Source organism: Leiobunum rupestre, chromosome 6, assembly GCF_980474605.1.
Source record: "Leiobunum rupestre chromosome 6, qqLeiRupe1.1.hap1, whole genome shotgun sequence".
NCBI classification, from domain to species: Eukaryota; Metazoa; Arthropoda; class Arachnida; order Opiliones; family Sclerosomatidae; genus Leiobunum; species Leiobunum rupestre.
The window spans coordinates 48,880,966-48,895,518 of record NC_143389.1 but is presented as its reverse complement, the minus strand read 5'-3'; the positions used below and the strand labels follow the sequence as shown (position 1 = coordinate 48,895,518).

The window sequence follows — 14,553 nt, the reverse complement described above, 5'->3', positions numbered from 1 at the left end:
CTGCTTAATCGACATTCACGTAGTTTAATTTTCCGGTGCCCGCCACAAGTCTAAATTAAGTATGGGACTTTGCGCCTTGATTACAATATTTAAACAGCCGTTTAAAACGAACACTTTCCAGCCCAGACCGTAAATAAACCTCTCATTCCGATATACCGGTATAGAAAATACTCGCGTCAGTTGTCAGTGGTAAGTAAACGTACGCGAGTGTCAAGTTCGGCGGTTATCGGTCGCGGATGGGAACGGAGCTCGGTTCTGATTTTAATTAAGGCAGCAGTGGCGGAAGCGGGCCCCGCCTTTTGATTTCCTTTCTTTAAAACAAGCGCCGATCGCCCGTCACTCGTCATTGACTAATAAAGGGCGGGACGGGGCGTTCCTCGGCTTCTACTCAATGTCAACTCACCTTCGATCGGAACCTCCATCCGACGCCTACCACGCAAACTGTACCCGCTTCCCCGTCTGAAATTATAGTATCCGCTAATATTACGTACTCCCGGGCCTCTCCGCGGCTCGTTTCATATTTCTACGCTCATAGGTAAGCTTACGAAAGGGGTAACGGCTGCGTTAAAAAGTCGCTTTTAACGAAAATCGATATAAACGTAGTCGTTTGTGTGTGTTTCGGTATCAAGCCTGCTAGTTCAACTTTCCAAATATTCTCGAAATAAACTCTTTTTAATTGAAAAGTTAGGCGGCGCGAACTTCGGGACTTTTCCATTTCGATTGTGAAGGCTTTTATAGATATCCCTCGAGATATCCCGACCCTTTTGCCAATTCGACCCTTTTATTGGGTAGTTCTTTTTTTTTAGTCAACTTTCGACCAGTTCTTTAGTCGCCCCTTCCTTTTTAATAAGTTTCTCCGAAGTATTTGGTTTTTGACTTTCTCTTTGAGATTAGGATTTTGAAAGGGTTTGCGGGGAAGCACTCCTCCGCATTGACGTATTCATGATTTCGGATTGTACCCGTACCTACCACGAAATAAGGAAGATAATGAATTCAAGAAATAAAAAATGCTTTTAGCAGTGCTTCCACATGCGTTGAATTTTTCCCTTTTCCCGGATTTTTCAACCTTCCAAAATACTAAAAGCAGGGTTGCCACGGTACCTGGAATTCCTGGAAAAGTCAGGGAATTTTAAAAATTAGTCTAAAAATCAGGGAAATGTCAGGGAATTTAATTTCGGTAGGAAATAGGAAACGTTTTCTAAAATACAGGGTGTTTCAAAAGGTTATGCAAATATTTTAAGGAGTTGTACGGGGTGAGTGGAGAAGTATGCCTGTTCTTTCCCATTTTCCTACGATGAGTTAAAAGAGCACCAGAGAGTTTAAAAGTGTGGCCTACTAGCCCCTGGAAGTAGGCTGCAACAAACGCAAAACCAAAAAAGGTATTTTTCGTTAAATGAAATTATCGCAAGAGGGAAATTTTAGACATCAAATGTGGAAGCTCTGGCTTTTAGGGCCGTTGTGGGCAATAAGCCATGATTGTCGAGAGATTTTATACGAGATTTTATCTCAAATGGTGTTACATTGTGCTAGGCAAATTTAAGACCGTTCCAACTTTCATTTCACTACCAAGTTATGTTGACTCTGATTATTGAAATTGACTTGTTACGCCTGGAGGGTGTTTTTCCTTCCTTTTTGATCCATTGTTTCGACTACAGCGCTACCTAGGAATTGAGAATGAAATTATGGATATCGCACATTTCAACAATATATAACCAAGAATGTGTTTAGATCCTAAAGAACCTTGCTCTGGCCGCCATTGTCTTATAATATTCACTAGTGCCACGCCCTAAAATCCGCAGATAGCGCCATCTTGACCTTGCAAAACTAGAATGTTTTTCTTATTTAGAGTTGTCATAGAATCTGAAACACCTTTCTTTAGTTTTTTTTATCATTGGTAATTCTATTTTTAATATTTTATCGATGTTTTCTCATGTCCTTATAATACGTAAAATGGTAGCCATACTGAAGATATTTATTTGTCTTGTAAATTGGTCAGGGAAAATTATTTTAGACGGTCAGGGAATTGGAAAATGGAAAAATCTGTGGCAACCCTGTTATTTTTCCGATTATAAAATGTGTACAATTACTTTCCTATAGAGTAGTATAGGTCTGTAGCTATGGTCTATGGCCGCCATTTTTTGGGTAGTTTTTATCTATAGGAAAAAACATGGGTGACGTCGACATACGTCAAGCCAATATTACTCTATACAAAATATTTTTTAATAAACAGTACTGAAGTTTCAATAAATGCACTAAAATAATGAATTATATAAACAATCGATACTTTTATAGTAAGACGTTTATTATATATATTTGGTAATACGTAATGTAAATAAATTTAACAGGAACCGAGAAAAAAAAATATTATTTGTTTTTATCATAAATTTATAAATTCTGAAGCTGATCGTTGTTAACAAAAAAACAAAAACAAAAAAAATCAAATTATAAAACGTTTTTCTCTGCGTCACTTCAAATTCCAAAATCTTGATTGACTCCAGCGTGTGCTCTCCATCTTCAATAACTATAGCTATAGTGACGTAGAAAGAAACATTTACACGTGACCTCCCGTATTTTATAGAAACACCTATTGTTGAATTTGTTTACGATTTTTGTTCTCCAGAAATTAGTAAATTAGTACAAGGAAATTGCACTTTCATCCTATTTGCGTCAATTCCTTGTCATCGGCAATTAAAACGGAAACTAGTAAATTTTTTTGTCGTGTTTGTTTACGGATAATAGCCACTCATTGGGCAATATCCTTTCTGCTCCCCACAATGGTCCGCGTTATAAAAAAAAATTAAATTTCAAAGGGTACAAAGCCATTTGTTCGTGCGAATTAATTGTGGCCAGCTTGAAATATATATCTTACGTAAGACGTCTCCATCAAGGCCATTATAATGAAACACGCATCTTCGCAAACTCTTGGCACTCATAAATCGCGTTATGTGTACAACGAGTTATTATTTCAAAAAATAATCTTGGATTTTTGAAAATTAAAGATTTCCCACATTTTTGTCTAAGCCATGATTAACGGGATTTTTTTCGGATTATCAAAGATTTTCACGATTTCTATAGATTACTTTTGATCCCCAATGATTTTATTATTTCAAAAAAATCTTGAATTTTTGAGATTTCCATGAAAGATATCCCAATTTTTATCTAAGCCACGATTTTCGGATTACCAAAGATTTCCACGATTTCTAAAGATTTCTTTCGATCCTCAATTATTTTATTATTTCAAAAAAGAATCTTGGATTTTTTTTTAGATTTCCATTAAAGATATCCCAATTTTTGGTCGAAACCATGATTAACAGAATTTTTTCGGATTATCAAAGATTTCCACGATTTCTATAGATTACTTTTGATCCCCAATGATTTTAATATTTCAAAAAAATCTTGGACTATTGAGATTTCCATTAAAGATATCCCAATTTTTTGTCGAAACCATGATTAACAGGATTTTTTCGGATTATCAAAGATTTTCACGATTTCTATAGATTACTTTTGATCCCCAATGATTATAATATTTCAAAAAAATCTTGGATTTTTGAGATTTCCATTAAAGATATCCCAATTTTTTATCTAAGCCACGATTTTCGGATTTTTTTTCGGATTACCAAAGATTTCCACAATTTCTAAAGATTTCTTTTGATCCCCAATGATTTTAATATTTCAAAAAAATCTTGGATTTTTAAGATTTCCCGATTTTTTGTCGAAACCATGATTAACAGGATTTTTTTCTGTTTACCAAATATTTCCACGATTTCTAAAGATTTCTTTTGATTCTCAGTTATTTTATTATTTTATAAATAATCTTGGATTTTAAGAAATCGAGTAATCTTTTCCGTTCCCTCGGTGTACACTGGAAGCCTATTTGAACTTTCCAGCCTGTATTTATCTCGTCCAGCTTTGTAAAATGTGCAAATTACACTACGTAGTGATATTTACTTCCATCAAAACGATATTTTCCCGTTCTTATAGTTTTATCACGGACTGTAAATATCTAAAATTTACAGTCCGTGGTTTTATAAAGTCACTATTTATCCCCGAAACACTTTTTGAAAAATCAGCGAGAGCTAGTTTAAAGAAAATAACATTAACAGGATATATACTATACACTTTTGGCAATAGTGAAGTCAGTAGGTAACATCTGCATTACGTATTCTATATTAAACTATCACATGCATAGCATAATCCCCTACAAGAAAATCCTGTTAACTTTTAAAAACAATATAAAGGTACAAGATTATGGAGTATGAAAGGTTCTCTTTCCCCCCCTCCAGCGCGCGGCTGTTTTTGGAATGGTATCGCCCATTCGACGTCACTTCCTTCGTTCCAACCAATCCCGACGAAGCGCGCGCTCTCTCCCGGCGGAGGAAAATTACAACGAGTCCGGCGTTGGCTGCTGTGCGGATTTCGAAGGCGATTTGAAAGTTGGGGCCTTGTTGGGACGAACGCGTTTTCGCTGGCTTTTTGATTGCGCGAAATTCCACTAGCATTGTGATGACAATACGGGTGTAAAAGAATAACGCGTAGCTCTAATAATACGTTGTTTTTGATCGCACTAAAGGATAGTTTTAGGCTTAGGAAGTATTAGGTTTTTCGCGCGGAGTGAGAACCTATAACTTGATTGTCGGCTACGCATTGCCCTGTATCGTCTATATCGTGATCGCGTCCGTCACGATGTTTGCTTGAGCTTTTTATCGGCGGTTTCTCAGAGCTCTAATTACCGTGAATAGATTTAGATCTGGATTTTTTTTGGATGTAGGTAACAATTTAAATTTTTTTTCTTCTGCTGTATTGTTGTTCGAATTTTGCGTATCGGGAGAACTGCCTGAAGGAATTTTAACGATGAGATAATACTCGCGGAAATTGTATTTTACGGAGAAGCCATTGTTGAAGAAAAGCGGCTTAAGAAAATCATGTTTTCCGGTTTTGTATAACGTCCACTCGGCGAAATTCGATCCTAGTAACGTTTTAGTCGCGAAAATAACACTACTGTTTTTTTGGAATTTGCGTGCCGTTTTGAAATCGAACTTTTCGTCTCTCTCGAAAACTCTGGAGAATGGAAAACAGGTCCAGGCTCAAGAGGACAGGCACCCTTAAAAGGGGTACTTTCTACACCCGTGAGTTGAATCACTTCATTTGAGTATTTCATTGTCCAGGGGTTGGAAATGAGGCCAATAGGGATGTAAACTATTTCTATTAGATTAATTCCATTCTTTTTAATCCAATAATAAGAAAAAATCGACTAAATATAATATATTTAAGATTAACATTTAAACATTTTATTCGTTTTCTAATTTCGTGAAGATAGGATTAATGTCACCTCGTTAGATAAGATTTTGAAATGGGTCAAGTTTAGAAGAAAATTTAATTTATATTTGGGTACCCTACTATGGGGGACTTTTTCAGAGTTACGAATGAAAAGTTCAATTTCCTCCAGACTGAAAAAAAAAATCCCGTTATTTTTTAAATGGGATTTCCCGACTAAGAAATATGGCCCTATCTAAATTCTAAGGAAATTTCTGGGTATAAAAATGTCATTTATTATCGGCTTTTACTCATTGTAAACTTCGACTTTTTCTATCAAAGTTTTAATAGCCTATCTCCAAAATTGTGTCGTTTTAAATCTTTGTATTTTGATCGCCCAACCAAACTTGTAATCTGATGCGCCGAATTTTAAATTGGAAGGTTAAATATTGGCATGAGCTTAATTTAATTTCTTCATTTCATTTTAATCGTTACTAGGATGTAATTTGGATTTTTTCATTAAAAAACAATATTTTCTATAAATTTATAAATATTTTTAGACATTTTTCAAGGTCAGCTTTCAAAATGATCAAAACTATTTCGGTTAACGAGTCATAGTGTGGCCAAATTTAGTTCAAATTCAAACAAATAACTCACGGTGTTTTACTTTTACAGAATTTTCTTGGTGTATTAGATTTTTGTATTAGGTATATAAGTAGATAATGATAATAATAATGGTAATGACGATTTTACTTGAAAAATAAATAATCATTAACCAATTGGAGTTTTTAAATGGAAGGGTAGGCTTTTCTTGGGTAGATGTTTATATTGGTTGCTACTATAGCGAGCCGAGAGATAATGTTTAGAGTTAAACCAGAGAGAAAATTTTTAAAAGCCTAATATTTTAAGCATAACTTTGGGTTTTTCAAAAAATAATTTTATCCCTTATGGAAAACACTAATATGACATCGAAATCGAAATTCCACCTTTAATCAAATCACATAATTGTTTTACTTATAAGGAATTTAATTAAAAATAAACCAATCAATACCCTATTTCCAAAACAAACGATAATGTAATAATCTTTCGAAAAATATTAGTGTTTTTCACTGTTTTCCGATGCACAGTGTTATTGAGCGCTAGCCACAATGCCACATGTCACTCCTCTAAAATATTAAGAGCACGTGCCTAAATAAACAACACATAATTTTTTGTAGGTATTTAATCCTATCAAAAACTTGAATGGTAGGAAATATTCTTCTTTCTCTCCGCAAAAATTTATGACGTCAACAATGGGTAATATTGCGACGAAGTAATTAACGTATAACTATTTTAAAGTTAATTTTCGTACATAAATATTTGTTTTTTAAGTGCCGTAACAGATAGATTTTTACGTCCAGAATTCTAAAATCTATCTTATGATGCACCGTAAATCACAAAATTCGAAATGTGTGAAATGACCGAGGCCTTTTTCCGGAAAATTTTCCGTATTTTTCTGGAAAACAAAATAAAAAAGGTTTTAATTCCATGATTAGTCTAATAAGTTTTTTTGCAAATTTAAATAAAGCGGATAATTTTTTCGAATCTGAAAGTAAAACTAAACCTCTGAACTGATTAACAATGTAACACTATTAATGTTTTGTAATATGTTTACCGATATTAGTCATTTTATATCGATAAAAAAAGCTAAAAACATTATAAACCCCTAAAAAGTAATTTATGTTTCAATTTTTTATTTTTCCGATTTGCGGAAAATGTTCCGGAAAGGTTTCTGAAACGTTTTCCGGAAAATTAACAACGCTAATGGAAAATGTCTGACGGTAATGTTAGTAACGGTATTTCAAAACGAAGCTATAATTTCAACATGCGAGGCATGCATTCGAGTCGTGGATGACGCATTACCTCGAAAGAATCCGGGTCATAAGAACTAATAAGGACGAGGTACGCCGTTAGAACAAAGAGAGCATTCTGCGCGTGATAGACAATCGTCTGGCTCAGTAGTGGGCGAACGAGAGCGGGGCCTCTAAAAACATGGCCCTCCGCGGAGAGATGAAACGGTCATTTTCTAACGGCGCGTCACTGGCATGTTTCTAAATGTTCCACATGACGGAGGATATTTATACCCGGGGTCAATCGCGGTTGGCAGCCATCCCCCCTTTCTGAGACGCTATTTCCGTCGCTGACAATCTCGCTTGCCTAGGAAGCCCATCAGTCGTTTGCCACGCAAATGGCAGATGTTTTTCGGCCTATTTGCTAGAAGCATCCTGATGGAACCGCTCTCGGTTTTCGATAGATTCCAGTACGTAAACCGTAACAGCGATTGTTTGGCGTCGCGAACGCTTAATTTTATCTCTTCCATTTCTTAACATAATGGCGTATCGTATTGTAAACCCCCCCGAGTGGACCAATTGCGAGACTGCGTCGAGGCCACCTTACATACGTAGGAATGGTACAGATTTCACCGCGTTCCATCTGCCTTTGTCAGAATGGTCCGTTAGCGGTTCGCGGTGGGCTCTCCTTCGAACAATCGCGCTTGTTAAATCTTCGTTTAAAAAGAAAACGGCGGATGAATATCAACAAATGCGTTCTTTGGGCAAATTCTAATAGGCGATATAATAAAGTAACTTGGCCTTCTTGTTTTGAGGGGAAAGGCCACCTTCCACTATGCTTCCATTAGCTTTCCCACCAAAGAGTCTATGAATTCATCCGTAGGCTTTAACTGTACTATTTCGTTATCCCATTTTAACAAGTTGAGCAAGCATATCTGACTTTATAATATCGCCTATTGCCGCTCGTACCGTTCTTCAAAATTGCCAATTGCCTCATTGTAGTGTCTTGGATTAAGGTAGTGTTGTAAGTCGGAAAATGACCGAGGCCTTTTTTCCTGAAAATTTTCCGTATTTTTCCGCAAAAAAAAATTAAAAAAGTTTTCATTCCACGATTAGTCTAATATTGCTTGTAAATTTAAACAAAGCGGCATTTTCGCCTCATTGTTTCGAATCTGAAAGTAAAACTAAACCTCTAGACTAGTTTAAACTGATTAACAATGTAACACTTTTAATGTTTTGTTGTATGTTTACTGATATTAGACATTATATATCGATAAAAAGTTAAAAACATAAAAAAACCCTTAAAAAGTAATTTGTTTCAATTTTTTATTTTTCCGATTTGCGGAAAATAGTTTTTTTTATTTTATAAAACAACCTTGGTCATCTTGTTGAAATGTTGCCTCCCCGCTTCAACTGTGGATCCGTTTTCTCTCCCACTAAATAGTTTATGAACTCATTCTTAGGCATTGGCTGAACTATTCCAGGGCAACATTTCAACAAGTTGGGCAAGCGTAAAGACATTTGATAAAACCAATTTTCCGCATTTTATTTTTCCGGAAAATTAACAACACTAGCTCATTCTCTTCCCCACGTACGACGCTTATACCCCGTGTTTGGCTGCATTATATTATACCCTAAAAGCTAATTAATCGGTTGCTCACGAATTGAGCGCTTGGAAATAGTCTATTGCGGGGTTGCGTACGTAAAACTGTGGGTGGAGGCCCCCGGCAAAGAAACGGTCAGTAGAAGTAAAGGCGTGAATAAGTTGAAAGTCTACTGACAGGGAAGGTTGTTTCAGGCGTTTAATTGTTACGGAAAGAACCTTTCTCTTTAGCCCGCGTAACGTATACGGTTTACGCCCCAAATTCGTTGCCTCCCCGCGGTCTAGATACATGATTAATAAATTAAATGGTGTTTTTATTTCAGCGCCCTCGACTATTAATGCCTTTTTGATAACAGGGTAGTTCTTTTCGGTTTTGTGTTTTCAAAGAACGTTTTATTTACACCCGTCACTCTACATCAATTATTTTTAATCGCTCTTCATAAATTAAACGTCATAACGCAATTAACGCGGGTTAAGTTTAGTTTATGACCTACAAACGTGTGGGGGTTTGCATAAGGTTGCCACGGGTTAAGGAATTAGCCACTTTAGTATCTACGACTTTTTCTTAGAAAGCTAATACTATTTAAAATTTGTATAGAAACGGGAGAAAATCAAATTATACGCGAAGCTGTACTGAAGTGCTTGATTATTTTTTTAAGTTGATCTAAAAAAGGTAAAAATTGTAAACCTTGTTATAGAAACATTTCAGGGTTCGTACACAACCAGGAAAACCTGGAAAAGTCAGGGAATTTGAAAATAACCCCAAAAAGTCAAAGAATTTGAAAATAACCCCAAAAAGTCAAAGAATTTGAAAATAGCCCCGAAAAGTCAAATTTGAAAATTATCTCAAAAAGTCAGTTAATTTGAAAATTATCTCAAAAAGTCAGTTAATTTGAAAATTACCCCAAAACTTCAATGAATTTGAAAATTACCCTAAAATGTCAAATAATTTGAAAATTATCCCAAAAAGTCAAAGAATTTGATAATGATCGTAAAAAGTCAGAAAATTTGATAATGTTCCCAAAAAGTCAGAAAATTTGATAATGTTCCCAAAAAGTCAGAAAATTTGATAATGTTCCCAAAAAGTCAGAGAATTTGATAATGATCCCAAAAAGTCAGAGAATTTGATAATGATCCCAAAAAGTCAGAGAATTTGATAATGATCCCAAAAAGTCAGAGAATTTGATAATGATCCCAAAAAGTCAGAGAATTTGATAATGATCCCAAAAAGTCAGAGAATTTGATAATGATCCCAAAAAGTCAGAGAATTTGATAATGATCCCAAAAAGTCAGAGAATTTGATAATGATCCCAAAAAGTCAGAGAATTTGATAATGATCCCAAAAAGTCAGAGAATTTGATAATGTTCCCAAAAAGTCAGAGAATTTGATAATGATCCCAAAAAGTCAAAGAATTTGAAAATTACCCCAAAAAATTAAGGAAAATAAATTTTTGAACGATGTATTAAAAATACAAATTAAATATTTTGCTAGATTTTACCTCAAAACATTCATTTATTCTACAAAAATGGTGAGGGAGAATTTGACAAATTGGTCAGGAAAATTAATTTCCAAAATTTTGTACGTAACCTGTATTTCAGCTAAAACATAACCCTAAAAGTCACCTTTACACTTAAATATAAGCCGCAGTAAATTAACTTCTAAAAAATGTAAATTATAAAGTAAAAAATTGTTTAATTTTGGTCTTAAAATAGTTATGGAAATTTTCTAAAAATGGTCAAGAAAAGGTCGGGGTATTTGAATAAGTATTGTGGCAACCTTGTAGTAAACGATATTAGTATTAAAGTTGTGGAAAGTTTTAAGGGTTAAACATAAATGTATAAATCGAAAATTTCTGTCGTTATTAACGAGTCGCTCAATGCTCCGGAATTCGTAAAAAAGGGGGCGTATTTTTCGGAGGTGGGCTCGGAAGCAAACGGGAGGGCGGTTGCCTCATTTATTTATCGAGCGTGGCCAGTATCAAGAACATTTGCTTTAATATCATTCCCTCGAAATGCTAAGGCGACTCGAGTATAGCTCAGACTGCACCGTTTCTCGCAAATTGTTCGCTGATGTCCAGTCCACGTACTTAGTTTCGCCCGCTAAAGTTGGGCCCTTAAAACTTTTAACTCGCTCTCTTTTGGGAATCCAGGGCAACTTCGTCTAGGATGACCTATTTTGAGCGACGCAATTTCATTACTCTTAGCTTTTGGGGCTCGCATGTTAAGTGTTTTCGAAAGCCTTAAGGGAGCCAGAAGCCCCACTATTTTAATAATGAAGATGTACATTAAATAATTCCCCTGCTCCGAAGAAAATTTAACTTTTTATTGTTGCGCCAATTAACTTCCGAGTTCCGGTTTCGCACTTTGCTTAATTAAAAAAAATATGAATTCTGTCTAAATTTTAATCAATAATTTAACTTCTTTCCAGTTGATAAGAAAGGTAGGTCTGCTTTTGAGGCTCCATTAAGTTGGCCCCCCCTCTCTACAATTTTAAAAACTTTCATTTGCGATCGAATGCGACCTCGATGCGACGTTATGCGAAACTAAAAAAAAAAGATGCGACATAATTGTTAAGTTGGAATAATTAAAACAAAAGGGGGGGCTAACTTAATGACAGCCCCCCCACTTTCAACTATCAACCCGGAAACACAACCAATAGAATGCGACCTCAATGCGACGTTATGCGACACCCTTACTTTCGAATGCGACATCTTAGTTAACGAGATAATCGCTTTCGTAAGTGGGGGGGCTAACTTAACGTGAGCCCCCCCTATAACAGTTGAGGCCTCCAAACACCTTTATTCGATTGCGACCTCAATGCGACGTTATGCGACACCCTTACTTTCGAATGCGACATCTTAGTTAACGAGATAATCGCTTTCGTAAGTGGGGGGGCTAACTTAACGTGAGCCCCCCCTATAACAGTTGAGGCCTACAAACACCTTTATTCGATTGCGACCTCAATGCGACGTTATGCGACACCCTTACTTTCGAATGCGACATCTTAGTTAACGAGATAATCACTATCGTAAGTGGGCAGGGCGAACTTAACGCAAATGAATGGGCCGCCATGTTAAATGAATGCAAATGAATGCGACCTCATTTTAAATGAATGCAAATGAATGCGACCTCATGTTAAATGAATGCAAATGAATGCGACCTCATTTTAAATGAATGCAAATGAATGCGACCTCATTTTAAATGAATGCAAATGAATGCGACCTCATTTTAAATGAATGCAAATGAATGCGACGCCATTTTAAATGAATGCAAATGAATGCGACGCCATTTTAAATGAATGCAAATGAATGCGACGTCAATGCGAAGCAATGCGACACCATAATTATCGAAATAATCACCGCTATTCGAATGCGACAGCCGTGTTAACGAGATAATCGATTGAACCAGATCGAGAATCATCAAATATAAATACGGAAACACAGGTCGATTAAGTTGGCCCCCCCTTTTTTGATTTCCCAGAAAATTTCTCTATCAATTTTATGCACCCACAATGCGACAGCAAGTGAAAGAGATGTGACTTAACCATTATCGAGATATAATTAAAATTAAAAGGGGGCAAAATTAAAAGGGGGCTAAATTAACGTCAGCCCCCATAATTTCGTTATTCAACCAGAACAGAATATCATAGCCACTACATGGCAATGCGAAGAAATGCGACAGATATAATTTTGATTGCGAAAAATAGTTTATGAGAAAATTAATAGAGAAAGTGGGGGGGGGGCTAACTTAACAGTAACCCCCCATATTAATTCATAATTTTAATTAACCTTAATATAAAGAGACGTCAATGCGAATTAATGCGACACTATTTTTAACGAATGCGACAAATTAGGTTATGAGATAATAGACAAATGATAAAAGGGGGCTAATTTAATGGCAGCCCCCCCCCCCGAAATATAAAAAATAAGTTCTATAAAAAAATTAAGTCGTCAACGCGGACCAAAGCGACAACCATTTATCCAAATGCGACATCAATAAAAATAGTTCTTCCTAACCAGATTGTTATGTGACCAATAATAGATAAAAAAGGGGGCTAATTTAATGGCAGCCCCCAAATTTTATATTTATAATTTGTAATTAAAAATAAATTACGTCGTTAACGCCAACCAATGCGACAATCATTTTTCCAAATGCGACATCAATAGAAATAGTTCTTCCTAACCAGATTGGAATATGACCAATAATAGATAAAAAAGGGGGCTAGTTAAACGGCAGCCCCCAAAATATAATGAAAAATTTAAAAAAAAATAATTTGCGAGTGTAACGCTAATTAACACGACAATCGTTTTTTCAAATGCGACATCCATAGAAAGAGTATTTCCTAACCAGAATTTTTTTTATCAGATTTAGAAAAAAAAACAATCTAAGGAGACGGCAATCAATTTAATGCAACACTGTTTTACACGAATTCAACAAATTAGGTAAAGTAAAAAGCTAATTTATTGGTAGCCTCAGAATATTAAAAATTAAAAAAAAAATTAATTATGTTTTTAACGTGGACTAATGCGACAACACCTTTATTAATTGTGACAATATTTCATACCTGCGAAACTGACTACTAAATGCACTCCATTTATGTTTTAAAAGCGATAGTTTTATTCAAGAAAACTGATAGTAGCGACTGCGTATGATTACGAATCATCTCTTTTTGATAGCGACATCTGGGTGACTGCTTGAGACATAATTTTAATGAATGGGACATCATTTTAAGTGAATGCGACATCAATATAAATGAATGCGACATCAATATAAATGAATGCGACATCAATATAAATGAATGCGACATCAATATAAATGAATGCGACATCAATATATATGAATGCGACCTCATTTAAATGGACTGCGACCTTATTTTAAATTAATGCGACAATTTTAATGTGAAACCTTAAAATTAATGCGACATCAATATAAATGATTCCGACATCAATATAAATGAATTAGACCTCATTTTAAATTAATGTGACCTCATTTTAAATGATTGCGACCTCATTTTAAATGAATGCGACCTCATTTTAAATGAATGCGACCTCATTTCAAATGAATGCGACATTATTGAAATAATTGCAATATAATTAGCATTGAATGCGATATAATTTGAATTGAATGCGATATAATTTTTAAATAATGTGACTTTAATTTAATTGAACGCGGGACCATATTTATGTCATCAAACCGCAATTGTACGACGTAAATAAATTCTATTGAGGGTGTTAAAGATAAGTTTGTCAAATATTAAGAGGAGTGGCGTAGACAAGCGGTTTCTGTGTCCAACGCCCCACCCCTTTTCAGCCAACCTTTTTCTGTTTTATATATCAACTCCTTCTTAACATTGACACTCGTCGACACCTTTGACGTATTTCCGGCTACGTCACAGATAAGGAGCTGATTTCTATGGATCCTAATGAGTTGAACTTGTCTAATGAACATGAGTTGTAAAGTGCTTTGTTTCAGAGATTTGGGTTCCTAAAAAATTACTTGGAAAACCCAACACAGCCTTAATACTGATAATCGGTATTCTTCCTTAAACCAATTTTGATTTCATAAAGTGATTAGATATTTTTTATCAGTGAAATGAAATACTTTAATATGTGGCAAAAAATCATTATTGTACCTTTAGAAGTAATGTAATTCTGAAGAGGGATTCATGTTTTTTAAAATTAAACGCTCCAAAATAGTTATTTCCGTTTCGATGTCAATTTGAATGGCTATAAAATCACCGCCATTTTGTAATCCCTCAAGTCATTTTGTACCGCCTCCTTGCTAGAGGTCGGCGGAACAAATAAATTAACCGCAACAATTTCAATTAATCATTAAAATTAGTATTATCTGTTTTATACGAATAAACAA

General features: G+C 35.2%; 1 protein-coding gene across 4 annotated transcripts in view; it reads left to right on the top strand.

Annotated features, from left to right (window-relative positions):
- Positions 1–14,553, top strand: part of LOC149941319 (SLIT-ROBO Rho GTPase-activating protein 1-like) — a 127,210-nt gene that overhangs the window by 51,889 nt on the left and 60,768 nt on the right. Inside the window, exon 1 of one of the 4 annotated variants that reach the window (XM_090180205.1) lies at positions 4,526–5,126. The exons of the other annotated variants lie outside the window; for them this stretch is intronic. Coding sequence (XP_090036331.1) covers positions 5,066–5,126 — 61 coding nt within the window. The 5' untranslated portion in view covers positions 4,526–5,065. Of the gene's footprint in view, positions 1–4,525; positions 5,127–14,553 lie in introns of those variants that run through there. 4 annotated transcript variants of the gene reach the window in all.